The sequence below is a fragment of the Drosophila sulfurigaster genome, chromosome X (assembly GCF_023558435.1).
Source record: "Drosophila sulfurigaster albostrigata strain 15112-1811.04 chromosome X, ASM2355843v2, whole genome shotgun sequence".
NCBI classification, from domain to species: domain Eukaryota; kingdom Metazoa; phylum Arthropoda; class Insecta; order Diptera; family Drosophilidae; genus Drosophila; species Drosophila sulfurigaster.
In genome coordinates this window covers 11,518,461-11,545,683 of record NC_084885.1, presented here as the reverse complement: position 1 = coordinate 11,545,683, position 27,223 = coordinate 11,518,461, and the positions used below count along the sequence as shown (strand labels likewise).

Sequence of the window (27,223 nt, the reverse complement as noted above, 5' to 3'; positions counted from 1 at the left end):
CGAATTAATCTTTAAAGATTCTGTCGTCAAGAAGAATACAATTCATTTATTGCTAACAATTCCACTGCTAAATGGTACTTAAATGAATAAATTAATGATTTTTGGCCTACACACAATTTGTTGAAAATACAAATTTAAATTGTTTAGACTATCTTTGATTTTAGCTGTACTTAAAATTAATCAATTAAATCATTTGGTAGTGATGTATTTGTGTAATTGTTATAAAAATCAGTTAAGTGAGTAATTTATATATATTTTCGATTAACTTGATTAATTCTTAAATGAATTTAACTTGAAATTAGTTTTTCGGCGAAACTTAATAGAACTTGTGCCACTGTGCGACACTCAAATAAAGTGAACAATCGTCGACTGATTAGCAAAAAGCAACAACAAAAGCTCAGCATCCAGATGCGAGTTATGAGCTGGCAGGCAAAGTCCAAACATTGATAAGAGGCAGAAGAGGCAGGTTGAGAAGATGACGATTTCACTTTCGAACCTTTTGCACATTGCTCTCGGCATTTGGAATCTGTCGCTCGATTGCTGCGGTCGATCGCTGCGTTCGTTGACGGAACTCGAAATTCGAAACTCGACTCGACTTGACTTGACTTGATTCTGATTCTGATTGCTGTGATGTGGCCACAGCGTGTGCAACGTGCCCTGGGGCAAGTGGCGCCTTCGTTGGTACGTCGACTGAGCGCACGCATCGTAGATGAACTGTACATCGAGGTGAAGCCACGTGAAGCTGCCAAGCCGGCTCTCACCTTTCCTGGCATTTGGTTGCGTGACAATTGCCGCTGTGCCTCGTGTTTCCACGAGAGCTCGCAGTCGCGTCGCCTCGACTGGGACAACTTCGATGCCACGGTGCGTCCGCTGGCGTTGCATGTGGATGCCAACTCGCAGCAGTTGCACGTTCGCTGGAGCGATGCACACGAGAGCAGCTACAAACTGGACTGGCTGCAACGGCGCAGCTTCGCTGGCGACAAGCAACAGGAATACCTCAATGAGTTCTACCGGCCACGTCCCTCACACTGGGCTGGCAAACAATTCGATTCAATTGCCCAGCGCTTTCACTACGATCAAGTGATGTCCGAGGATGCGGCATTGCAGCAGTGGCTTCAGGCATTGGCCATCTATGGCGTGGCGCTGCTCAGCGGAGCGCCACTCGACGAGGGCGTCGTGCGTCGCCTCGCTGAACGCGTTGGCTTCATTCGACGCACAACCTATGGCGAGGAGTTCATCGTCCAAAAGCCAAGCCGGGGGGCACAGAACTATGCGTATTTGTCGCTGCCGCTGCCACTGCACACAGATCTGCCGTACTACGAGTACAAGCCCAGTGTGAACATCTTGCACTGTGTGGTGCAGACGAAGTCGCAGGGCGGCAGCAATCTGCTGGTGGATGCCTTTCACATTGCCGATCGTCTGAAGCGAGAGCATCCCGCGGACTTTGAACTGCTCAGCAGCATCGATGTCGACTGGAATGATATTGGCAGCGAGGATGGACGCGAGTTTCACAACATTTGGCGAGCGCCCGTTATCTGGTAAGTGAAGGGAACATCTATTGGGATATCTCACTTAGCGGTCACAATTATTTCGTTTACCAATTTTACCGAAATGTGAACAAACTCGAAGAAATCGAACTAGAAGCCACAGAAATAGTTATGCTGCTTCATTTGATGTAATTTTGCTACCAACTTTATCTCGCTTAGCGATCACACTCAAAAATTATGAAACTTGTGAAAAAAGAGTAAAGCAATAACTCAAATAGTAATGCTGCTTGATTAAACATCTTTTGGCATCATCACCATCATTATCTGGCTTAGCGGCCACAAATAAATATTTAGAGAGTGCAGAAAACATCTATTGGCATATCTCGCTTAGCGGCCACAACTATCTGATTTAGCCGTTGCACGCTAGTCTGCACAAACTTATATAAATATATCTAGAAGATACAGAAATGGTTATGCTGCCTCAATTTATGTAATTTCACTTAGCGGCCATCATTATCTCGCTTAGTGGTCACACTCAAAAATGATTAAACTTGTAGAAAAACAGTGAAACAACCACAGAAATAGTAATGCTGCCTAATCTAACACCTTTTGGCTTATTCACCACCATTATCTCGCTTAGCGGTCACAAGCAAATATGTGGATATTTGAAGAAGAAATTATAGAAGCCACAGAAATGGTTTTACTCATTTATTGGAAGACTTTTCGCCGAGTGGTAAACAGTACCACACTTAGCCTTTACAAACAACGATGAAAAAACTTGTAGAAACAGTAGAGAAGTATTTAAATTGTTTTATTTGCAGTTATTCGTATTTTGCTTAGTTGCCATTTCAATTTCGCTCAATAGTCAATCAAAATGGCGATTATAACTTTCAGAATGAAAATAGAAACACACAGAATTTGAATTTAACAATTTTTAGTTTAGGAAGATTTCACTTAACGGCCACACTAAATTGAATACAAAATGTGCTTAGCGGCATACATAACAGTTACGTTAAGACGATAACTAAAGGGAATAGAAAACTTTTGATCAGCTTAGGAACCAAATTTATTCGGTTGCCTTTGAGGTCGCTAAGCGAGATATGGAAATGTATTGATTCTACATCCGACTTGTCTAATCTTTTTCGCTTTTCGACAGCTTGGATGCCTCTGGCGAGTACACGCGGATCAATCACAGCGTGCCACAGCGCGACAGCCACTTCAATGCACCGTTGGAGAAGGTGTTGCCCTGGTACAAGGCGTACGCTCGCTTTGTGAGCATGGCCCAGAAGGATGCGCATTCGTTCAAGACGCAGCCGGGCGATGTGCTCACCTTCAACAATCTGCGGCTGCTGCATGGACGCACTGGCTACGATGACAGCGAGGACAATTCGCGTTACATTGTTGGCGCCTATCTCGATTGGGACATTATCTATTCGCGTCTGCGTGTGCTCAAGAAGCGTCTGAATGTTGCCAACTGAGTCGCGCACCCTTCTCCCCTTCCTTCCTTCCTCTCGCCATCGCTGCTGCCGCTAAAGCAGCTCATCCTCTGCTTAAATGCGCTAATAAAAGTCAGCGACATATTTTCCAAGCCATTTGCGGTGAGCTCATTTGAATAGTTGCCCAAACTCAGCATGCTGCTTGCAACTTGCCACTTGCCACTTGGCACATATGCCAGCCACGCCCCTTGCCGCCCACTGCCCTGGCTCATAGCCTACCTAATTCCCCATGCTGCGTTCTGACTTAGCCCAATAACCAAAACACCAAAAAAAACACAGAGCTTGCCAACGGGTGACACTTTCACATACCCGGCATAAAATTTTTTTTTATAAATACGCTGTAAATATAATACTGAATATCATACGAGTATGCATGACAATATTTGAGAGTGGTTAAATAGCTATACAAGTAATAAATAGTCTTGTAATTAATAAGTTAAATATATATTATATTTTCGGCTACTAATTATTAATAAAACTATATTAAATAAACAAATAATAACTAAATGTGTTAGCTCTAATGTTTCTGTCTTTAAGAGGTGTATGGAAAATGGCAGAATAACCACATAAGTAATATGTATATTATATACATAGATATTTTAATAAAACAAAAAGTTCATGTTTGACTTTAGTTTTATATGCAAACATTAGTAATATATAAAAAAAACCAAAAGAAAAAAGAAACATTCCAATTTAACTTTCCACATTAAAGAATAATTCAATTTCATATGCAATCTACGATTTTAAAATATTTATTACAAGCACCATTCGCTATATGATTAAAAAAGAAATGAACTTGTTTACATATTTACTATATTCATTCTATATAAAAACAAACTATTAAGCTAAGTTTCGTATTTTACACAATTGTACTAAACTTAAATGGATGATATATTTAGATATTTAGAAAGATATCAATAATATTGATGATGATTTCGTATTGTAATCAAATTCGCTAAAACTAGATTTAAAATATTAATATATGTTACACTTTCGAAATCAGCCTTAATGACATGTTTTTTTTTTTTTTAGATTTTTGCCAGCCAATACTTCAAATTCCATATTCCTTATATCATATTCCATATTCCATATTCCAGATTGATATCCATATACTTCTTATCCATTTTCAGATTGCTCTCAACTTTGTTGACGCTGTTAAATATGTTGTTGACTTTTTGGGATGCCTGTAAGCATTCGGGATGCCGGGTATAGAAATCCACAAAAATGCGACGTCGTCATTGGCAGTTAAAGCAGCTCAAGCGCGAAAATGAAAAGTTGTAAAAAATCATGATGATCCTGGGCGCGTTGTTGCGGATTATTAGCGTCAGGAAGCTGACAAATCGCTTGTGAAGATGATTGACAGCAACGTCGCGTTGCCTCGCTCCAAAGGATGTGTTGTTGTTGCTGTTGCTGGTGTCGCCAATTGGCCAAGGCTTCACCGCACTGTCCCCCTCTAGCACCCCCTCTCTTAGGTCTCCCCTTGCTCCCCGTGGCAATGATGACGACAACACGACAACGACATCCGCATTCGGTAAACATGCAAATTCGCCTGGCTCCTAAAGTGTCAAATATTGTCAAGTTGTAACGTCACTCACGGAAGTACCTGGCATAGCACTCAACAACTTGACGCCCCACGTCTCCCTCTCCCTTTCTTCTTTCTACTATCCCCTTTCCACTCTTTTATGCCACACTCAACACACTAGACGGCATTCAAGTTTGGAGTGCATTAACCTTTAGCAAATGCCGTTAATCGCTTAACACCCGCGCATTGCTAAGGAAATTCCCCCAATCTCAATTCTCCATTCTCCATTCACCATTCACCATTCTCAATCCCCAAATCCAGACCGCAATGAATCCCAGTGCTTGAGGCCTCATATGAATGCTGCTGCCTCGACTGAAGCGAGGCGAACTTTCTATGCCAATTTCTTTTGAATATTTTATAGGGCTCCATTATGCCTACTTATGTCTTGTTATAGTAATAAAATAAAATTTAAAAAGTGAGCTCAGAGCTCGGGACAGCAGCAGCAGCAGGCAAAACAGCCAACAGCCTGAGGGCGACCCTTCAAAATCGTTAAGAAAAATGCGAATGCGAATGCGAAGTGAGTACGAAACGTCTACAGTAGCAGTTGAATAAGACGAACAATAACTGGAAGTGGAAATGGAAATGGAAGTGGAAGTGGAAATAGAAGTACAACTTTATGTGGATGTGGATGTGGATGTGAGTTCTTCGGGAGTAGGAAACGTTGTAAAAAGAACTCTGGCAAGCAGCAACCTTAGCACCGACAGCTCTGAGGTCTGAAAACATTTTTCAACAACAGCAGTTACAACAATAATAACAGCAACATCAACAACAACAACAACAACAACAACAATTTAAACGCTAAAGGAGTGAGAGCAAAAGTGAAGCAACAAAGCTGAAACCCCAGGGAATGCGGGAAGCTTCAAGACTACTGAAATTTTCTAGTGGAAACGGGCAACTCGACTCTTTCAGAGGTGCAGAGCTACCTCGCTTCGAAAGCGTGTTATTATAGAGTAAGCATGGATAATTAACCTTAACTCATATTTACATACTTCACATTTATTCGCACTAAACTCTTTTCTTAACTTTTCTTAAAGTGTTTTTGCTTGTATCTTCAAGCTGTAAATCAACTATAGTTTTCTAAATTTAAAATGTATATTCATAAAATTTTATAATTGCAAAGCATTGACAATAGTATTGTACAAATTAAAATAATAATAACTTTTTCCTGCGCTTATTAATCACTCAACCCAAACGGAAATTTCAACATTTTTCTAACATAGTTGACGCAATTGTATCACAGAAATATAACTTCACTATAATGACATTAAATTGAGAGAAATTTGTTACTTAGATTTTTTTCATAAACATTTATTTTTGCCTAAGGTTTATCTCAAGCTAAGCGAATGGCTGATCATTTTTAAAATGCTCATAAAATTAAAATATAGTTAAATTAAAATGCTTTAAGTGAGTGTGTATTAAAATGTATAAATAAATAAATAACACATAACAATAATTATGAATGAGTAATATAAAAGCAAATGTAATCATATGAATTTCATTTCTGTGATTTTTATAAGTTTATACAAATATTCATTCATAATTTGTCATTAGACTTCGGTGTTTATATACTTTTATATGTTATAAGAAATTATGTATTCGAATTCTAAATGACACCAACAAAGAGTCTTACATATTAAGAAATACATTCATATAAATACACAGTTTAGTATGAATTGATACTAAGATCCAAGGTCTAATAATGTAAAAAAGAAATGAAAGAAAACTTTTTTATATAGATTGAGCCGAATTCGGTAACTTAGTACTATAATAAAACTTTATAGGGAAAGCCATTGAGGCTAAACGTCAAGCTATTATCATGAGAACGTACTTCAAAAGTGAAAGAAAACATTGAAATTAAAAATTTGCGCCTTTGGGATAGGCAATGTTTTTTGTTCTTTTCAGTAATATGACCGAACACTAAAGATTTACAATTAATATAATATATGCAAATTTTGATAGAACAATATTAAAATATTGTATAAAGAATACAGAGAAATATAAATTTATTTAAATAATGATAATTATTATTGAATATCCATAGAAATTAGCATGATTTATTATTAGTGAATTTCAATTATATAAATTTACTCAATAAGAACCATATAATTTGTGTGTTCTGGACATAATTAAATTAGTGTCAAGCACATTATTAGAACCTTCAATTCATGCACATTTATATTAACTATTATGGAAGACTGAAATCCCCAAAGAACAGAAAAGTTGTCTTTAATTAATATTTAAGTATTTTCAAAACTAATATCATTGCATTACAAAAATGATTTATGAAATAATATTGGATAAATCTCATCGGCATTTCATTTTATTAAAAATATTTAATGTTTAACATTTAATGAAACTTTCAAAACTTTGCTGCTGAAAATGTGAGAAATCACTTTTTTCACATGCCACATTCTACTCCATGTAAATATTCTTTGGTTTGTGCTGGAATCTAGTTCTTGGCGTCCCAAGAACTATGCCACAAAATGTGGCCACAATCATCTGCAAGCGGTCAAATGCAGAGCGATGTGCGTTGCATACTTTTGGGTGATCGACGATAGAAATGATTTGACTAGCGAATGCGTGGCATATGAATGCAGAGATTAAGCGAGTGTCTTCGGTGGCATGCAACAAGGAAGAGCAGCAGCTGCAGCAGCAGCATCAGCTTCCGGGCAGCGAGCAGCTCATCCTGTGCTCCCCGAGCACGCATCATGACGCCCAGACGGAAAGCGTAAAACTTCCTTTGCACAGACAGAGAAGAGAGGGAGATGGAGAAAGGAGAGGAGAGGAGAAAGAGAGAGAGAGAGAGAAGGCAAAGAGCGAGTGCAAAATGAAAAGTCTATAAAAAAGTTTACTTTTTTAATACTTTTCGCATTTATATGTAATAAAAATCTTGTAAAATGCGCCTTTTTTTGCACTTCACAATGAGTAAGAGTGTGTGAGTGTGTGAGTGTGTGTGTGTGTGAGTGTGTGCGACTGGGTGTGCGTGTGTGTGTGTGAATACAGCATTCAGGGTTCAGTGCAAAATTCTGTTATACTCGAGTGCCGCTGGCAACAACAACTATGACTCGACTCGAGTCGAGTCTCGGGCAACTTTCTGTGTGCTGTAACATTTTGCAACAGCAGCAGCAGCAGCAGCGGCAGCGGAGGCAGCAACAACAACTTGTGGCAGGCAGCACTTGAATTGTGAACAACGTAATTCCAACGTCCTCCAATGGATCCAGCGAGTGATGACGATGCCAATGCCAATGCCTATGACGAGGACGCTGACGCTGACGCTGACGATGACGATGACGAGGATGCTTCTTAGCCAGAGCTAAGCAGCTGCTGAGGGGCAGAGCACAACAGCAAAAATTAAAAAAAGAATAGAAAAGAATAAGGAGAAAAGGGTCTGGCAACTGGTTGGGACAGGACAGGACAGTCGGGGATTGCTGCGGTCGCAGACTGAGCACAACAGAAACAACATTATTGAAGCAGAAAAGGTTTAATGCGGCTTAAGCTTCTTCCCCTCCTTCCCATTCCCATTCCCATTTCCCCTTGCTTGGCGTTGGCAATGGAAATGCCAATCGGCATTGGTTTCAGGTTTGCTTTTTGGGCTTTGGTTTCTGGTTTCTGGTTTTGGCCATCGCATTTCTAGCCATGGCAACCCGGGCAAGCGGAAGCACTGCAAATCGGTTGCTCGGTTGCTTGGTTGCTCGGTTGCAGTGGCATGCTTTCAAGCTGCCACAAATCCAGGATGCCTGGCCTGCGTCTGATTGGCCAGCTAATCCTCTGCATATCTCACCCGTGTGCCATTGCCACGTATAGCTCCAACTCCATCTCCAACTCCAACTCCAACTCCATTCTAATTCCTCTGCCAATGCGTAGCGAATTCAAATTCGCCACATTTTGCCGCAACTTTGCTGCAGTGTTTAATACACTAAAAGCTTCGAATGGGGCAGCCAAATCAGGAAGTCAGCAACTGAGCAAAAGGCATTCACAATTTTTCAATTTTTCACTTTAATCAAATTAAAATTCATTCGTCGCGCTTATGAAGCGTGCAAATGGAGCTGCCACTTTTTTTTTGCTTTTGGGGAGGTTGCGGCTTTGTCCTTCTTCCTTGCAGACAGTCAGTTTCAGCCTATCCATAGCAGAGCCAACAGCAACAGCAGCAGTAGGAAGAATAGCAACCACCCAGCCAAGTTGCGCTTTTTGTTATACCCGCTATCGACAGGGAAGAAGGATATTATGAGTTTGCCATCTGCGATCCCATAAAGTGTATAGCCCTAACTTTTGTTTTACAATCTGGTATATTCTGTATTCTATGGTATATTTACAATGGAACAGTATATCCATATACCAAATATAATATATTAGTATTTTATTTTATTCGGTGTATTAATTAGGTACATATATTGTGTTCTTTATGGTTTATTCGGAATGTAATAGTATACCAAGTTTAGTTTATTTTTTATTTCTAGGGTATATTCATTTGGTATATTTTTAGAATAATAAAGCATTATTTATTATTTTGCTTGTAGTATGTTCCGTATTATATGGTATATTGAAAATGTAACAGTATATCCATACACCAAATATAATATTTTAGTATTTTATTCGGTATATTAATTAGGTATATTGTGTTCTTTATGGTTTATTCGGAATGTAATAGTATACCAAGTTTAGTTTATTTTTTATTTCTAGGGTATATTCATTTGGTATATTTTTAGAATAATAAAGCATTATTTATTATTTTGCTTGTAGTATGTTTCGTATTATATGGTATATTGAAAATGTAACAGTATATCGATAGTTTTTAGTTGCTTTAGTTGAAAATCTCGTATAGATTTTATTTCTATGGTATATTTTGAATGTAATAGTGTACCAAATATAGTCTTCCATATATTTTAGTATTTTATTCGGTATATTAATTTGGTATATTTCGATTTTATTGAAAATGCGTAACGGGTATCACCTAATTGTCGTTGTTATTATATATTATAGAAAGCTGATTCAATCGGGCTTTAATTTGCTTTGTTTTCTATGGTATATTTTGAAAGTATAGCCTTCGGTATATTTGAGTGTTTCTGAGCATATTAATTTGGTATATTTTAAGAATAATACTTCACTTTTTTGCACTAGTAGCGGGTATCTCATAGTCGAGCACACTCGATTGTAGCTTGCTTAGTTGTTAAGTCTTTGCTGTGGGCCAAAACTTTGTCTGCTGCTGCTTTGCATTGCGGTCTGCCAGTTGCCTTCCAGTTGTCTTGCTTTAACGGCTGGCTAGCTTCCCTCCCCCTCCGCCTCCGCCTCCACATTGGCATCAGAGATGTGAAACGCTGCAAGGCATTTTCGGCAACTACAATGAATGTACATTTGGGCGTGTGCCGCAGGACGCAAACTTGAAGAAACTGAATGCAACAGCAACAGCAGCAGCAACAGCAGCCGCAGCTCGTTTTGCAACCCTTGAGGCGCTGAAATTTGATAAATATGCGTATTAGTTTCAGTTGCCGGCTCATGGGGCAAGCAGCAGCAGCAGAGAACAGACATCAGACAGAGACACGGTTGCACGGTTGGAGGACATGCCCAGCAGCAGCAGCAGCAACATCAAAAACTAAGCGTCCCCTTGAGAGGGGGGGAAGTGGAGAGTCGGGGAAGAAGATGGTAGCAATGTTGCTTAAATTGCGCTTTAAATGAATTTTGCTCTTTCTTTACTTACTATATTTCATCAGCTCTGTGATTGAAAATTGATTCACTGCCCGTTGCCTCAACGGCTGCTCAAAAGTATGCCACATCAATCTGTTGCCGACGCTTCGAAAAAGGACCAAAAGCAAACTTCGGCCAGAGTTTTCACTCAATAGCAATAGCAAAAAGGAAAGTAGCCAACTTTCATAACTCCAGCAAAATCGTTTAGAGGCAAAATTCTATAATCGAAACTGCAGGTAACTTGTTCACAATAAATGTTGAGCAAGCGCAAAATAAAATGCTTTCAACTGCAGAGTAAAAATACAGCACAACAAATTTCATAAATTATCTAATGAAATCTAATAACTTATTAAACGGTTGTGCACTCAAGTATAACAACAAATGAATAAAAATGTGTCTATTAAATCATTTTAGAGTTGCGCACGTAAATATAATTAGGAAATATCAGCATCACAATTAATCTAACTTAACATATTGCTTAGCTGTCAACCTAAATATTAAATTAATATTCAAATAAAATACAACATAATTCCAATTTTTTTTATATTTCTGCTTATCAGGCAACCAATAATAGTTATGGAAATATATTTTAAATACTTACTTTATATATCAAATTCGATTATCCATGAATGTAATGAAAGTTTAGTGAATTATGACGTTCTCAAAGGGATTGACGTGCGAAAATATGAATAATAACACTTTTAACATCAAGCTATAAATTCATTCTAAAGAAATTTTAATAATTTACAATCACTTTTAACATCAATCTATTAATTCTACAGAAATTTTATTCAAATTTAAATAATAACTGTTATTCTCGCTAATCTTATAGCAAATTATTTATTATTATTATTAGTGGTTAGGATATCCGGTAATTTAACTTATAAGGTAAATATCAATATACTTTCATTATTCGACTTTATAAAACTCTTTTTTGAGAAACATTTAGCTCCAATGAAGTAGAAAGACTTGTTAAGAGTCAAACTAATGACAAATAACAATTGAAGTAATTGAAATCAACTTTTAGTTTAATTTCAATTCAACAAAGTCGCAAAAATCTTTCATTTTTCATTATTTTTTATTTCTTGTAAGGTTTTTCGTATGTATAAAATACTCAAAAATCGATAAAAATTCAAATTAAAAACAATAAGACCATATTAGCTGGGAAATTTCTTGAGTTTTAATTTGGATAACTAATTTCTAGACTACTTCTATTTGTAATTTAAAAATATGTAATTTCGAATTGTAAATCTCTTTCCATTGGCATTTAAAAAGTGCAATAATCTCTCACTCATGTTGGATGCTTCTCTCGTAGTTTTTACTTTTATGCTGTGGCAACATACAAAAGTGTTGAACGAAAAAGAGAAGAGTAACTGTTTGCTGAGCTGAAATTAAATTACATTGTGCAGAGTCCAAGCTGGGGGAATACTTACCAGTTAGACTGTAAACCCCAAGCAGCACCCCAAGTGCAACAACCAGAGACAGCGAGTACTCCAAATCGGAGTACAGCAATAAGTACTCCAGACAACCAACTAAGCAACCAACCAGAAATGAAAGCAAAACTCGGTCTCAACCATTTTAATTTCGTTATTATGTATTAGCAATTTTGTCCACTTAATTCGATTAAACTTTGTGTTTTATTTGCTTTTCTGTTTTCTCTGTTTTTTTTTTTTTTTTACTCTTTCAAGTACACATAAATGATATATATGCAAGTATATATATATTTATTCCTTTTTTTTTTTTTATATATATATAACTTGTTCGGCTTGTCTTTGATATATACGTGTGTGTGTGTGTGTGTGTGTGTTTATGTGTGTGTATTTACTTAGTTCTTGTTTGCCACAAAAATTGCATATTTCTTTATTTATTTGCGTGTCTGTCTCTGTTTGTCTTCTGTCTGTTTTTATGTGTTTTACTCGTAATAATAATAAGTACATAATTGCTTCTGTGTGTGTGTGTATGTGTGTATTTGTTTAATGTTAATACCAACTACAATACTTTAATATCAGACAATGTTGTTTGCTTAATTTCCTCCATTTTTCGGATGCTTTGCTGTCTATTTCCATACAACATAATAATAATAATAATAATAATAATAATAATTTGCAATAAATATATATACGTTTTTTTTTTGTTTCATTTCGTTTACGTTTTTATGGCTTTTTGAGTATTTACAAAAAATCTAAGAAAAAAAATTGATGCCGTTTTTTTTTTTCATATATGTATATATATATTTGTTTTGTTTTTTTTTGTGTTTTTTTTTTTGTTTTAGTTTTCAGATATATTTATATATAGTGTGTGTGTATATATAATGATGTACTCGTATATATGCATTTAAATAGTGTTTATGTTATTATATAAAAAATTGTATTTTCTTTGCAATTTTTTTCATCCTTTCTTGTTGTTGCTTTATTATTTTAATTTTAATTATTATTTATTAACTTGCGTTTCGCGACACACACAAAGATAATAATAATCGTAGGTTGTTAGTGATAAAAGTTGTTTCTCTTAAAAAAAAAATACAAAAAAATTTCTATTAAACTTGGCAAGGGTATGTATACATGTGTGTGTGTGTGTGTGTGTGTGTGTGTGTGTGTAGGATATGTGATTGGTATTTGTTGTTGTTGTTGTTGCTGCTGCTGCAAAGAGTTGCAAGCACAAAATGCACAAGGCAAACACACAAAAGCGAAACCCACAAAAATGCAACAAAATATTGCCAAAATATATTCACAACTTGGCCAAATGCCAAAGCTCTTAACTGACTTTTACCATTTCATTTGCGAGAATTCTTTCTATCCCGCTCTCTCTCTCTGTCTCTGTCTCTGTCTCTTTTGCTGTGTGTTTTATTAGAGCAATTTTGTGAGTTGCTTTTGCCTTTTGTGTCTGCCTTGTTTAACATACAAATACATTAAGTATTTATTTATGTATATATATATTTTGTTTATATATATATGTAGATTTAAATACATATATATTAGACAACAAAAAAAAAACGCAGCTCGAAGCTTCTTTGCTGCCTTTTTCTTTCTTTCTTTTTTTTTCTCTCTCTCTCTTTTGCTCGCTCTTCCTATCATAATTTATAGTTAAGAAAAGTGTAAAAAAAAATAGATTGCTGAAAATAATAAATATATACGGCTTGACATATCAACTAATGACTAATTTGGTTATGTTTTGTTTTTTCTCAGTTTTAAGTACTTTTTGTAGTTGTTGTTTTTTTTGTTTTTTTGTTGTATTTTCTTGTTTTTTTGTTTGTTGATTTTTTGTTTTCTTGTTTTTGATGTTTGACGCGGAAACGGAAGTCAATTTGTCAGCTTCAACTTGGGGTACAGAAATCTTAGCTGCATGTGTGTGTGTGTGTGTTGTGTGTGTGCCAAATGTAGTTACTTCAAAGCTCCCATGTGTGTGAGTATGTGTGTGTGTGTGTGCGTGGGTGTACGTGTGTGTGTGCGAATGACTGAGCCTGACTTTTTCGCGCTCAACTGGCGCACATCAATTTATATGCTAATGGCGCCTGCAAGTTATTTAAAATACATATGCCACGCCCCCTCCCCCTCCCCATCCACTAGGAGGAGGAGAGAAAATATAATAATAAGAGAGCGACAACAACCAGCAACAAAAACCCAAAAAAAAAAAAAACCAATTTATTTAAATATATATAAATGTTTTTACATATATGGAAACGTGGATAAATTAATATGGTTTTCTTTTTCATGGCCGCAGCACGCCCACTGGCCACGCCCCCCGCCTGTCCGCCTGTCCGCATTCAGCATTCAGCGCTCGTCATGTTGACAAAATTCAGTTAACGCAAAATCTCATTTAAATATGCATGAAGCCAGCGTCGAGCGCAGACCAAAGCCACAATTGAATTTCTCTCGCCTCTCGCCTCTCGCCTCTGTTTTCTTTTTTTCTTCTTCTGTTTTTGTTGTCGACTCTATTTTGTTGTTGTTGCAGGACACTTGACAGCCTGTGTTTCGATGTGTGTGTGTGTGTGTGTGTGCAGCCAGAGGCTAATTATGCACACACACACAGACAGACAAACAGAGAGACAGATAGAAATCTCAGCTTAAAGGTCGCAGCATGTTAACTGTCCAGTGGCTGTCCAACTGTGCAGTGACTGCCCAACTGTCCAGTTGATCAGCTGTCTGTCTGTCTGTTTGTGCTGTGCTGTGCTGTGCAGTTGTTGCCCCATTTTGATTTATAATATGTATCATGGTCACGGTCGCCAACTGTGAATGACAAAAGCCCAACAATGCGAATGGAAGTGGGCGTAGGTATGGGGGCGTGGTCGAAATACCAAATACGAAATAAGAAACATGAAAATAAATTCATTAAAGCATTTATCAAGTTCGACACTTGCCTGTCATATATCATGTTATGTTACACACACATTTCGAGTTTACCCCTTGCCCCCTCCAGCCCTCCCTCCGAAACATGTTTAATCCGCGGCCCCCACACTCGAAACACAAATAAAATCGTATAAAACTGAATAAATGGAAACAAAAAAATACAACAGCGAAAAATGTATCAGAATGTGTAACTGTGTAAATGCATACGAAAAGGGGTCAGAGGGGGACAGCTAACATATCACTCTCCTTCGCTCCCTCTCTCACTCTCTCTCTCTCACTCTCCACAAAGTATTTTTTTCAGCGCTTCATGTTGTTTCTCTCCTTTGTTTGCTGTTTGTTTTGTTGTTTAATTTGTGTAACGTGTTTCATGTTGTTTGTCTGTGCAATGCGATGCATGTCAAGCTTTTCAAAGAGAGCACGTTCACAGTGAGGCCTCGCTGACATGCACCACACGCGAGCTTCACTGTAAACTCCGATTTCGAGATTGTGGCTCAAACAAGTTTCGCCCCCTCCCCTTCCCCTTACCCTTCTCTATCTCATTCTCTTTTCTTAACTGATTTGCATGCATAATTCAAATTGAAAATTAAATTCAAATAAATGTATTTTAAATTAATTTTATGGCTTCTGGCAGCAAATGTTTCGCTACCGTTGTTGAGTTTCCCTTTTTTTTGCTTTTTGTTTTTCCCCCCCTCTGCAGCAAATTGTGATGCAAAAGCGCGTGAAAATCAACTAACAAATGGGCATAAACATCTGCATAATTAACAGCAAAACTGTTTGCATACATTTTCCAGAAAAAAAATGCGAAATACATATATTTAAAAACAATACTGCAAGTGGAAGAGGCAGAAAAAATGCAGAATAAATAAATAAATTGGATATTAAACTGCCGTTAAAAGCAACAGTAAAGCTGAAAAACAAACGCCACAAATACGGAATAGTTTGCATATGAATATCGAAAAACAAAACGAAACCAACAAAAAAATAATAACGTGTGATGCGTGCGATATGCAAAAGCAAATACGAAACACAAAACAAAAAATGAAAAATGAAATTTGAAAAAAATAAGATATAACAATAATAAAATAAAAGCTGCTATCAAGGGTACTCAGCGATTAAAGAAAAAAGAGTTTTTAAATCGAAATTATAGAAATTTAATTACTCTAACAAATTGCAAAATTTGCATTTCCATTTCCTGAATACCCCCAATGTTGCTGGAGGCCTGAGTGCCGCCTGTTTGGTTTATGACTGCACTTACTATATGTATGTGTTGACTATGCCTGTTGTTGTGCTTGTCTACTCATAACCCACAACCCATAACCATATTCCATATTTCGTATTCCGTATTCGGTATTCGGTATTCGGTATTCCCCTCAGTCAGTTGTCTTCACACCGTTTGTGGACACGTCTCCTGCTCATCTGTTGTTCGTCTGGCCGGACACGCGACACAGCAACATTAAACATTCAACTCTTTTCGCACTTGTTTCAACTTTTTATAACTGTTTTTTATGGTCTTCCGCCACACACACCCATTCGCATTCACACACACACACTGGCAGGTTCGTTGAAGTGTAATTAGCATTTGGCGTGCTGTTGAGTAGTGTTGAACAACAGTGTTATATAGTATTGAACAGTGTTGTGTAGTGTTGGGAAGTGTAGTGCTGTATATAGACTAGAATGCTAACTAAACTGTGTGGATTCATTGTAGGATTTATTAAGTATCTTATGGGAAAGTGGAAGAAGGATTCCGCTCTGTGATCTCTTGTTTATGTGTATGTGTATGTGTGTGTGATTAATTTATAGCATGATGCCGAAAAAGGTCAGAAACTTGAGTAAACTGTACAATTTATACAAAAACTGATACCTAGCCAAGTGTATGAAATTGAAATCCGCTCTGACATATTCCGTTTCCGGTTCGATTCAACTGCATTTGCGTGCTCGCCGCTGGAAGCGCTTCATGCGCAGCGACCACTCGTCCTTCCATTCCAATACCACCGAACTGGGTCCAATGGCCAAATATCCCGGCGCTGCCTCCGAGTCGCGTCCAAGTATGAGATACGATCTACATAGAGGCGAAAGAAGTATACAAGAAAATACAAAAAAAAATTGATTTCATTCCAAATATGTTTTTGTTTTTCGCAACTCACTTGTTTAACTTGATCTTGGGGCACTGACACTCGATGCTTTTGCGCGGCACCAGCAACATCATATTGCCACGCCCCAGCAGCGAACTTGTGGTCCCTGACATCGGATTCCTCTTGAAGATGGTCTGAATGTTGATCTCATACTTGTAGATCTCGTTCTGTCGCTCAATCGAGAACTTCTCGGTGCTGATGTCCTGCGATGCGCGATCGTGGCCAATCACCTTTGCCAGCAGAGCTGTGGAGGAGCAAAACACATATATAGATGTCATCTCACGGTCTCGTTTGTTAAGAGATAAGTGTGCATTAAGCATACGCACCGTAGTCTTCCATGCAGAACTTGTTCAGATTCAGCTTCTTGGGACTGGCCTTGCACTTGCCGCAATCTGTGAATGTGGAATGTAAGATAGAAACTCGCTGTAGTTAATTCGTTGCTTTCAACTCGCTACCTTCCTTGTATAATATGTCTCTGATTTAACTTTATAGTTTTGATGGCTCGTTAATGGTAACTCGTTACTGGCAAGTCATTAAATTAGATTACTCGTTACTCGCAACTCCTTAAATTGGATTACTTGTTATCAACAACTCGTTAAATTATATAACTTGTTACTGGTAACTCGTTAAATTGGATGACTCGTTACTTTCAACTCGTTAAATTTGATCACTCCTTACTGTCAACTTGTTAAATTATCTAACGCGTTACTGGCAACTCCATAAATTAGATTACTCGTTACTTTAAACTCGTTAAATTAGATCACTCATTACTTTCAACTCGTTAAATTAGATAACTCGTTACTGGCAACTCCTTAAATTTGATTACTCGTTACCTGCAACTCGTTAATTTAGTTGACTCGTTTACTGCAAACTCGTTAAGTTTCACTACTTGTTGTTTATTACTCACCAGCTGCGGCGCTTTATACTTTACATACTAAATGAATTGTTAAACGTTGTTGTTATTAATTGCTCACTCATAGCTTTTAGCTTTTCACTTGTAACCAGTACACTCGTTACTCGCTAGCTACTGACAACTAGTTAATCTTCAGTTGTTAATTCTAACTAATCATTGTCTATTTTTTAGTTGTAGCTGGCAGTACACGTATCTTATAATGTATCTTAGCTAATCGTCGGTCAAGGCTCGCTACTTGTTAGCTGACGTCAACTCGTTAATCTTAATCATAACTTGCGTTGCCACTTGTTGCACGCTACTCGTTAATTGTTATTCATTAGTTGCCATTCGCTACTCGTTAGCTGTCTGCTTCATGCAACTATCGACTTTTTACTTACACTTTTTCATTTCCTCAGCCTGTGAACCGCCGCCATCCTTGTAATCGCCATTGCCCCCGCCACCTCCTCCTCCGCCACCGCCAGCGCTCTCCGCTTGGATCATATTCGCGTTGGTGGGCACTTCTGTTAATTGCGAGGGTATTATTGAAAGGGTAAGAGAGGGGGAACACACGGAAAGGAAAGGGGGGGAACACTTACTTATACAGGGTGCAACATGGGAGCGTGTCTGCTGATAGCCACGAGCACAGCGATTGCAAGTCAACCCAGTGACGCCCTCCTTGCAGGGACACTGACCACTCAAATGATTGCAGGTCTTGCCCGTGGAGCCAACGGGATGACAGTCACAGCCTGGACAGAAATAGAGAGAGAGGGAGATGTAGAGAAGCACACTCATTAGAGACATCTGTCCAGCTGACAGTTAACTAGGCCGCTGATTGATGAGCCACTGAGTTCACGGGAACTATTCACTTACGTTTGCAGACTTTGCGATGATTGGGCGGCTTGGTGGCATCCCGATAGTAACCCTCGCGGCAATAGTGACAATAACGTCCAGTTGTATCGTGCTGACAGTTATAGCAAACCCCGCCGGACACACGACCCGACAGCTTGTACAGCTCCAGATTGAAGCGGCAGCGACGAGCATGTCCATTGCACTGGCACACTACAAAAATAGAGAGGGATAGGAAGTGAAGAGTTATGAGTTAGTTGAGGCGTCATCAAAATTCACTTAACTTAAGACCTTATAAATGAGCAGCTGATATTATCGCTAGATGGATTTGCAGTAGCAGTTATAGTAGTAGCTATGTTAAAACCCTATCCTTGGAAACGTTTTCCTACACCTTTCACTGCTTCTTTCCGAATGCCTGCAGAGAAATCTAATCATTTAATGGCAGTCGTCGTTTCTCGCCTCGCACATTTCATAAATAATTAATAATCATAGATATTTTTACGTGCTGCCAGCCTGCTTCTTTTTTTTTTGTTGTTGTGCTGTGGATGAGGGCTCAACTTCTCAGTCTCCGTCTCCGTCTCTGTCCCTGGCGATGATTGATTGTTGGCTTGTGCGGTTGATTGATGAAAACACCCAACCAGTCAGCTACTCTCTAGCAGTCAGGTGCTGTTCTGCTGAGTGCGTTGCGACTTTTATCGATTTTTGACAAGCAACAACAGCAGCAGCAGCAGCAGAAGCTGACCAAGTCTCCATTCGAAGGGTCAGAGTGCTGGCTGGCTGGCTGGCTGGCATTGGCATCCTTAACGTCAGTTTAATTAGTTGGCCAATATCATAAAATAATTTTAGCAACTAATTGGCAGCACTTGACTGCAATTTATGTTCACAGCGTATTCTGTGTAGCCTGTGTTCAGTGTTGCCCCCAGTGGCAAGGCATTAAGCGTGATTTATACAACGCAACTCATACAGAGAGAGACAGACAGACAGACAGACAGACAGACAGACAGGGAGACAACTCCTCACTGCTGGTTACGTATGAGATGCCCACGCAATTCGATGTTTGACTTGCAGACGCATGAGCGCCTGCTTTGTGTGGCTCAGGGAATGAAAGGGAATCGAAAATGGAATGGAACGGAACGGAATGGAATGGAATGGAATGGAATGGAGTTGAGTTGCCCAATAGTGTCCCCTGGCTGCTTCCCTGACTGGCTGGCGACTATTGTGATGGCTGTTGCTTCATATTTTTCATATCTTATGTCTGCATCATCGACGACGACGAGCCTGACAACAATGGAGACGCAGCAGTCCGGTGTGTGTGTGCGTGTGTGTGAGGAGCGAACGTTTGCTTATTTAGCAAATAACAACAAAGGCCAACGACAATGGCCAAATGCGACAGGGACAGGCGAAAGCGAAAGAGGAGGCGAATGGAGGCGAGGCGACGCCCTGGAAATACTTATCGACGAATGTTATCCTTGCAGGCAACTCGCGGAACATGTGCCCCCAATGCTTGTGCAGCAGTCATCCGTCAACGAAGTTTCCTCTCTTCCCTTTCCTCTTCCTCTCTCTGTCTCTGGTCGCTTGCCTCTTGCCTCTTGCAACATCATTGTCGTCATCGGGCATCGTCATCGCGCAAATTAAAATGAATTTTATATCTACTTGACACTGCAGCTGCACAGTGGAGCAAACTACACAATGCTAAGGTGAAAGTGAGAGCGAGAGAGAGAGATAGAAGGAGAAGGAGAGCGACAGAGAAAAGGAGACACTTCCACACGCATTGTAAATGAGTTGATTTTGCGGCCTCGTTAAGCTGCCCCATAAATATAGACTTGGCCAACTCTGATGATGCTCTCAGCTGAGATGATAATGAGTTCAGCTGAGATGGATTTCCAGCGAATATCTGATGGCATAAATTCCAAATTCCATTGCCCCAGACACAATTGGGGAACTCGAAGCACATTCAAATACGAGTATGTGACGCGCTCTCGATGATTAGCTAAAGTAGCACATAAATTGTTTCGATTTACTTTTTTCGGTGTATTGTTTTTTGTGGGTTGGGTCTGTTGATGTGTGTGTGGGATTAACTCAAGCATGTCGGCCTATACTACACTCTATATACTGTCTGCATTCTACAGTTTACAGTTTACAGCGTCTGTTTTTTGGTTTGTTGCTTGATTCCACGCGACGCACTCAATCAGCTTAATTGGAAACAATAAAACGCATTTTAACGCGAAATTTTCTTTACAGCTCATTTGATTTTCAATGCGCCGTCGCCAGTTTTGGGAACTACTTCTCAACGCCCTCTCAACACATTGCCCCATTACTCATCCCAGCCATCGACTTGTTGTTAAGTTATTGCCATGGAATGGGGAGTGGGAAATGGAGAGTGGGGGGGAAAAAGTTCGCCAGATCATTGGCAAAAGATTTTGCATTTCCCGCTCACATTTTCACATTCGCATCTGGCAGCCAATTTTTGATATATGTTGTGTGTGGGGAAAACAAACAAATTTACACGGAGACAGAGAGAGAGAGTGAGTAAGGAAGAGAGAAAGAAAGAAAGAAAAGTTCATAATTTTGCAGCCTTTTTAATTAAATGCCAACGCCAAAGCCAAAGCCAAAGTGTGTGGAAAACACATGGAACAGCAAAGCAAAAGTGCGAAAGCAAAAAACATGTGAAAATCATTTGGCAGCATGCGAAAGAGTGCGAGTGCGAGTGTGAACATGAATGTGAGTGTGAACATGAATGTGAATGTGAGTGCGAGTGTGAATACCCAAACCAAAAGACCGTGGGACAGCATCGACAGATAAGCCGGGACAGCAACAGCAACAGCAACAACAACAACAACATCGACAGGGACCGGAATCGGGACCGGGACTGCGATTGCGAGCCGTTCACAAGTTATGCGGCCGTTTGTTGTAAACGGCACAAAAATTATGGGCGAAAAAGCACAAAAATAAAATACCAGGCCTTGGCTGAAAAGCTGAAAAGCCTGGCCACACCATCTCTATAAACTGGCTACAACATTTCTACATTATTTTCTTTTTTCTCCAATATGCAAAAGAAAAAAAAAAACACAACAGAGAAAAAAAGAGAAAAGAAGGCGGCACTGAGTCGCAGTCCAATGCAGCGAGTTATGGCCAACAACACACAACACAACACACAAAAAAAAAGGGGGCGTTTGGGGCAAAGGGGCGTGGGAAGGCAGAAGGCAAGCAGGCAAGATGTGATCGAATTGCGAGTGTGGGCTAAAAGAGGCGCCTCACTTTGAATGCTGTAACAACTTGTGTAGAAATTAATGCTATTCAGATGTAACACAAAGATTTGCCAAATCAAAATACAAAATACAAAATGTGGAGAGGCGAAACGCCCCCGCCCCCGCCACCGCCTCAGTCTTTGCCTCCACCTAATAGGGCATCTTCGTTTAGATTTCGGGGCGTGTCAGCAACATAATTTGCACTCTTTTCCCTTTACACATCACACATTCGCTTTCCTTCTGGGTTTCCTTTGGCCATTTTGCTAACTGAAAAACCGAAACCGAAACAAATTTCACTTTGCCAGTCGCACTTCATTGCCAAAAGGTTCTTGCTTCGTTTTTTATTATTATTATTATTATTTTTATTTTTATGTACTCGCATTTTTATTTTGCTTTGCTCGAAAGAACGATTTGCGTGGTTTGTGTATTTTAGAATTTGATGTGATTTGAATTTTCAATGATGCCCATTTCCAGAGAGACACAGATTGGAGAGCGAGCGAGCGAGCAAGAAGCCCGAAATGGAAAAGAATCAAGTGATGCGTGAAGCGCGTCGTCATCTTCTCCCCTCCTCCTTTTCTCCCCCAACCACTCTCCATTCATTCCATCGCATCTTCTGCCCCGAAAAAAAAAATGTTCTACTCAACTCGATGTTGAACCGTTGGCGCTGACAGCGTCGACGATTGGCATTGCCTCTAGAGTCAGCAGTCCACACACAGGCACACACACACACACACACACACACACACACACACACACACACACACACACAACATCGATATGTCTTTGGCCAATGATTTCGAATGTGTTGCGACGCATAATTTTATTTATTTTTCAATTTCGCTGCCCACTCTCCACACTGACTCTCCACTCCAGCCCTGTCTAAGCTCTCTCTCCACTCTCTCTCTCTCTCTCTGTCTTTCTTTAAGCACTTTGCTTGCTTATGAGCTAAGGCTGTTATGATAGCCCATCTGTTGCCCTCGCAAGTCTCTCTCACCTCACACACACACACACACACGCACACTTCCATACATACATATATTGATGGTACTTCTAAAATGTGTTGACAATTTGTGCGCTCTCTCCACTCTCCCCCCCTCTCTCGCTCTATGTCTTGCACATTTTGACTGCAAATATTTTTGGTGGCCGCTTCAATTTTTGGCTTGCCAAAATATTTGTCGGTCGACTGGCATCCAATATTTATATATTTAGCTTTCGAGTGCAACTCTCTCGCAAGCAAGCAATCTATGCATATGTATAGACATACTACAGTGAGCACTCCAATAAGAGGATTTCACTTGATGACTGCATTGAATGTCTCTCTTCATATTTCCAAATTCGAGACTTTACTGTATGCAGTGTGATTTTTCAAACATTAATTTCTTTCTCTCCCTTTCCCTCTCTCTCTCTTTCTCTGTCGAAATTCTGACATTTGCAGTGGGTGTCGATTTGTAGTTGTTGTTGTTCTCATTTTGTGCAAGTAATTGGCGTGATGTTGTTGTTGCTGTTGTTGCTGTTGCTTTAGCTGTTGCTGTTAATGTTTGGCTTGCCACAATTGACACCCCCCGCAAAAATGCGATGACGACTTCGACGTCGACGCCAACACGCGAATTTGGCAAACAAATTACCCAAAATGCATTGAGCCAAATTGCACTGCAAATCGAAGTCAAATCGCAGCTCTGAGAGAGAGAGTGAGAGAGCGAGAGAGCGGGGGGATCAAATGTGGACTGGAGTGGTGTCTATAAATGGAAACGAGAGATGGCTAGATAGATGTAGATGGATAGATAGATGGATAGTCGACATGCCTGGGCGTTGATAATTGAATTGAAAAGTTTCTCGCCGCACTTTTGGCATGCGAATTGATGGGACAACAACAGCAACAACAACAACGACAACGCGAAGAACAAATCGAGAGCCAACAGAGTTGAATAGTTGAGGCGGCATAATTTGTGGCATTGTGCAACAGCAGAGGCAAGAGGCATGTGGCAGATCATATATGTAGCTGCATAGCACAATCAAAGAAATAAATCAGTTTTAAATCCACACAAGTAACAAGTAAACTCCCCTTTAATACTCTATCCAGCAGGTAATGAAATTGATTTTTTCAAAATTTATAATTATTATTTTACGCATTTTGATGTTTATTTAATTACAGTGTATTTGCGATTCGTTTGGCTTAAGTTGTCTCTGCTTTTTATTATCATGTGTATGCAGTCTCAGTCTTCTCATACATTAGCATTGCTTTTGCCAATGTCACTTGGCTGGAGTCTAGGGTCTAGAGTCTGCGGCTTGGATGCTTGCAGCATTTTCATAAGACATAAATTCAGCGATTTAGCTAAATGCGCTCTACGGACTTTTGCCGGGTAATTTGTGGCATGCCACGCTCAGTCTGGGTCTCAGTCTCGGTCTTGGCCTCAACTGGAGCGGTTTGTGGTGTATGTGTGTGTGTGTGTGTGTGTGTGTACAGCGAGTGAGCATGCAAAAAAGAAATAATACAACAACAACAACAAAGAAAAAACTGCATTGGCATTAAATTACACTCACTGCAGCCCAGACCAAGGCGACGTTGCAACTGCGACAAGCTCATATTGCTTTATGTGCCTCCTTCCTCGTTCCTCGTTCCCCACTCTCCCCCCTCTCTGGTTGTCTCGCTTTTACAGCCTGGTTATGCGCTTTTAATGGCACATTTTGTAAGTAAATTGCATTAATTTTATGTCTAAAGCGCACACGCTTCCCCCCCCCCAAAAAAAAAACGAAAGAAAATGCTGAAAATGGCAAGTGGAAAATTGAGAAAAGAGCTGAGGAGAAGTGGAAGAGAGGTGGAGGAGCAATGAAAATGGAGTTGCTTCGTATGACACACGGCCAATGGCGTTGTCAATGTGCCACCGATGATTGAACGATTTATGAGCTGCAGCCACCGCAACTGCAACTGCCACATGCCACATGCCACATGCAACATGCCACATGCAACATGCAACATGAGATGCACTGGTGGGCTAACCGGTTTCACTTTGCCTCATATCGCAATGCAATTAAAAGCAGATGCACCATTCCCAGCTAGACAGACAGTCTCATCTCTAATACAACACGAATCGAACTTCGATTCGAATCGAAGCGATTCGAAGCGAGTCGCCATCGATTGGCAAAACAAGGTGGAAAAAAAGGTTTCTGTGTGTGTTTCTTTGCTCGCAATTGAGGCCAAGGTACTTAACGAGATCTCCGATAGAAATGTTACAACTCTCAACCTGTTCAATAGATCATTAATCGCCGCTCATCTGCTTACGATTCCAATTTATAGCCTCACCTCAGCTCACCTCACCTCACCTCAAAGAGATCTTTTCACTCAGCTGTCACTTCGGCTCAGATTTCCCCTTCGAATGCCAATTAATTGCATTTCCACACCTGTTTCCGACTCGACTTGAAAGCAATGCAATGCTCTTTGTCTTTAATTGCCAATTATTACGACTTCTGTGTATATTCAGTATATGCATAAATTCTTCGCAAAAACATTTATTGTCCAACACACTCAAATCTAATCTCATCAATTGCTGAGTTCTGATAACGATTGTATATAACATTTTCAGACTTTCGAATGCACTTAATACAAATACTTTTCGTCGCAATTTTATCAGCTTATTTTTTTTTGGCTTTTTATGGGCTTTTTATATGCAAAAACAAAAAAAAAAAAAACGAGGAATGCAGTGAAAATCCCGCTACTTGTTTTCAATTGAAGCTAAACAGTGCGGTATTATTCTTAAAATATACCAAATAAATATACCAAAAAGAAAACTTATATATTTCAATGTTAGATATATTTCGCATAACCAAAATACAAAAATATAAAAATGCTTCATATATTTCGTAAACCAAATTAATATACCGAAAAATACCAACAATGCTATAATGATTTCGTATAACGATATACTACAGGGACCAATATACCAACTTAATATATCGAAAAAATACAAAAATATAAAAATACTTCATATACTGCATATACCAAATTAATATAAAAATACCTAAATATACAAATGCTTCAATATTTTCGTGTATCTTTATACTGCAGAGAACAATAGACCAACTTAATATACTGGAAATATATCAAAAATACAAAATTGCTTCATATATTTCATATACAAAATGAATATACCGAAAATATACCAAAAATATAAAAATGCTTCGTAGAATTGGTATATCCTTATATTACAAAATGTTAAATATACCATATCATTAGAAATATACCAGATTGTCAACGAAAACAATTAAGATGCGAGAACCACATTTCTTTTTTTGTGTTTGTTTTTTTTTGCCATATATAATCCATTTCATATATAGTATATGTTAGATAAGCGATCATTGCTATCGATAAAATACTTTATTGGCTCATTTGCATATATTTCCTGAACGAACAAAAGAGTAAAAGTGAAAAAGTCTTTGAAAACATTATAATGCTACGAAAATAGTCCATCATATATGTATATAGTAATTCATTTTTAATAAGTGCACACTTTGCACTTTGTACTTCATTCATTTATAATATAATAATTTCGATTTTTAAAGAACTTGACTTGAAGAGTGCAATTTATATTAAAAGCACTAACTTCAATGTTATAAAATATGCTGAGAAAAGGATTTTGAGACATATTTACAATAAATACGCGTAAATACTATAGATAGTTATCTATGTGTGTGTGTGTGTGTGTGTGTGTGTGTGTTGGCCGTAATACTGTTGTGTGTTGATTTTGCTTTTGTCTTTGTCTGGCATTTATTCTGGAATGGAATCAGCAGCAGCAGCAGCAGCAGACTGAGCTAACAGTAAATAACTGAGAGATTTGTATATTTTGTCGAATGATTTTGCGTGTTGCGAAAAATGCAGAGGCAAGTGCTTCAAATGCAAAACTAAAAGCTCTCACGAAGTCTCTGTGTGTGTGCTATAGTGTGTTGGTGTGTTGGTGTGTGGCAAACAAAAGCTGTTGGAAAACATAGAAAATCCCTTTGGAAAACAAAGTGCAGAGGCAAAGGACACACTGACAGATGCAGCTAGAGATATACTGAGATACATTTGCCATTTGCTGCACAATCTGCATAGCTGCAACAGCAGCAGCAGCAGCGGAGGAGGAGGTGGCAGCTGCAACACGCTGTGGCACAAAGGCACAAAGCAGCACTGAGAATTGTTATGGCTCTTCTAAACGTTCGTTACGTTTAGAGACTTTGCACCTAAAACACATTCGAGTTCAGTTCAGTTCAGTTCAGTTCAGTCTCGGCTCTCGGCTTACGGCTTACGTTGGCTTAGGGGGCGTGGCGTGGGCGTGGGCGTCAGCGTATGTGTGGCAGCTGGCTTCAATTGTCGCGCGACTGCAGTTTTAGCCCAGAAACATAAATATTGCAATTTATTGCTAAAGCCAAGCGGGCAGCAGAGACAGCTGAAGCTGAAGCTGAAGCTGAGGCAAAGCTCGTTGCCACAATGACACACAGAGAGTGCGAATGTGTGTGTGTGTGTGTGTGTGTGTGTGTG

General features: G+C 39.1%; 2 protein-coding genes across 2 annotated transcripts in view; one reads left to right on the top strand and one right to left on the bottom strand.

Moving 5' to 3' along the window:
* Nucleotides 1-514: 514 nt before the first annotated feature.
* LOC133848294 (gamma-butyrobetaine dioxygenase) lies at nt 515-3,461 on the top strand. Its single transcript, XM_062283794.1, has 2 exons — nt 515-1,538; nt 2,644-3,461. The coding sequence occupies exons 1-2, from the start codon at nt 631-633 to the stop codon at nt 2,963-2,965; spliced, it is 1,230 nt and encodes a 409-aa protein (XP_062139778.1). The 5' UTR covers nt 515-630; the 3' UTR covers nt 2,966-3,461.
* An 11,819-nt stretch (nt 3,462-15,280) lies between these two features.
* The window catches only part of LOC133847741 (netrin-B), a 69,526-nt gene continuing 57,583 nt past the window's right edge, over nt 15,281-27,223 (bottom strand). The window contains exons 2-7 of the mRNA XM_062282934.1: nt 18,488-18,676; nt 18,214-18,363; nt 18,016-18,138; nt 17,052-17,117; nt 16,738-16,969; nt 15,281-16,652 (exon numbers count right to left, since the gene is read on the bottom strand). Of these exons, the coding sequence (XP_062138918.1) occupies nt 16,511-16,652; nt 16,738-16,969; nt 17,052-17,117; nt 18,016-18,138; nt 18,214-18,363; nt 18,488-18,676 (902 nt within the window). The 3' untranslated portion in view covers nt 15,281-16,510. The remainder of the gene's footprint in view (nt 16,653-16,737; nt 16,970-17,051; nt 17,118-18,015; nt 18,139-18,213; nt 18,364-18,487; nt 18,677-27,223) is intronic.

What these genes read in the sequence shown, in the direction of transcription:
- LOC133848294 (XM_062283794.1), top strand. Translation starts at nt 631, where the DNA reads ATGTGGCCACAGCGTGTGCAACGTGCCCTGGGGCAAGTGGCGCCTTCG. An exon ending in TGGCGAGCGCCCGTTATCTG is followed by an intron (nt 1,539 to 2,643) that starts GTAAGTGAAGGG and finishes GCTTTTCGACAG; the next exon opens with CTTGGATGCCTCTGGCGAGT.